This window comes from Frankliniella occidentalis, unplaced genomic scaffold (assembly GCF_000697945.3).
Source record: "Frankliniella occidentalis isolate FOCC.00 unplaced genomic scaffold, Focc_3.1 Scaffold2456, whole genome shotgun sequence".
Classification (NCBI taxonomy): domain Eukaryota; kingdom Metazoa; phylum Arthropoda; class Insecta; order Thysanoptera; family Thripidae; genus Frankliniella; species Frankliniella occidentalis.
In genome coordinates this window covers 6,071-7,081 of record NW_026269538.1, presented here as the reverse complement: position 1 = coordinate 7,081, position 1,011 = coordinate 6,071, and the positions used below count along the sequence as shown (strand labels likewise).

At 62.4% G+C, this 1,011-nt stretch overlaps 1 protein-coding gene across 1 annotated transcript; it reads left to right on the top strand.

The window, feature by feature from the left end:
* Positions 1–1,005, top strand: LOC127751957 (chitin synthase chs-2-like). The gene is made up of 2 exons (XM_052276300.1): positions 1–93; positions 208–1,005. Exons 1-2 carry the CDS (start codon positions 22–24, stop codon positions 910–912), a joined length of 777 nt encoding a protein of 258 aa, XP_052132260.1. The 5' UTR covers positions 1–21; the 3' UTR covers positions 913–1,005.
* Positions 1,006–1,011: the final 6 nt, after the last annotated feature.

Genomic DNA, 1,011 nt, shown 5'->3' with positions numbered 1-1,011 from the left:
CTGGTGATCCAGTTCACCGCCATGTTGTTCCATCGCTTCGGCACGCTCTCGCACATCCTGGCCTCGGCTGAGCTCACGCTCTGGAACAAGAAGGTAAGCCTCACTTCAGGGATAGAAAAACTCATAAAAGACTCACAGAAATATTCAGAAAAATTGGTGTACGCTTAAAGTGTAGTAACGTCACTAACCGCGCCCCTTTCTGCCCAGGTGGAGGACCTCTCCCAGGACGCGCTGCTCGACAAGCACGCGGTGGACATCGTGCGCAACCTGCAGCGGCTGCGCGGCATCGACGGCGACTACGACAACGACTCGGGCTCGTCGGCGGACCGCGTCGGCCACCGGCGCACCATCCACAACCTGGAGAAGCAGCGCCAGAAGAAGCGCACCATCGGCACCCTGGACGTGGCCTTCAAGAAGCGCTTCTTCAACATGAAGGAGGGCGGCGCCGCGCCGGGCACGCCCGTCCTGGGCCGCAAGCTGACGATGCGCCAGGAGACCATCAAGGCGCTGGAGACGCGGCGCAACTCGGTCATGGCGGAGCGGAAGAAGTCGCACATGCAGACGCTCGGGGCGGCGCACGAGTACGGCGTGACGGCGGGCACGGCGCTGTCCTCGGGCGGCACCCTCGTCGGCGGCTCCGTCCTCGGCGGCGGCCTCGGCGTCGTCGCCACGCGCAACCACCGCAACTCGGTCGCCTCGATGAACGTCAAGGACCTGTTCGACGGCGTCCACGGCGGCCAGGTGAACCGCGCCTACGAGCCCGCCGGCTACGAGGCGGGCGGCGTCGTGTCCGAGGACGAGATGGACGTGGTGCCGGGCAACGGCAGCGCCATCCGCATGCACAACGTGCGGAACAACGTGAGCTGGCGGGAGCAGGCCGACGCGCACCCGCGCTCCAACAGCCGCATGTGAGCTCCGGGGCCAAACACAACCTAGACGCATTTCAATTTTATTAACTTATTTTTTCTCTCCTTTTTGTGTAATTTTTACGAATTTTTGTTTGTTTGTGTT

Coding starts and splice junctions, on each gene's coding strand:
- LOC127751957 (XM_052276300.1), top strand. CDS start 22: ATGTTGTTCCATCGCTTCGGCACGCTCTCGCACATCCTGGCCTCGGCT. Junction 94..207: donor TCACGCTCTGGAACAAGAAG/GTAAGCCTCACT, acceptor CTTTCTGCCCAG/GTGGAGGACCTCTCCCAGGA.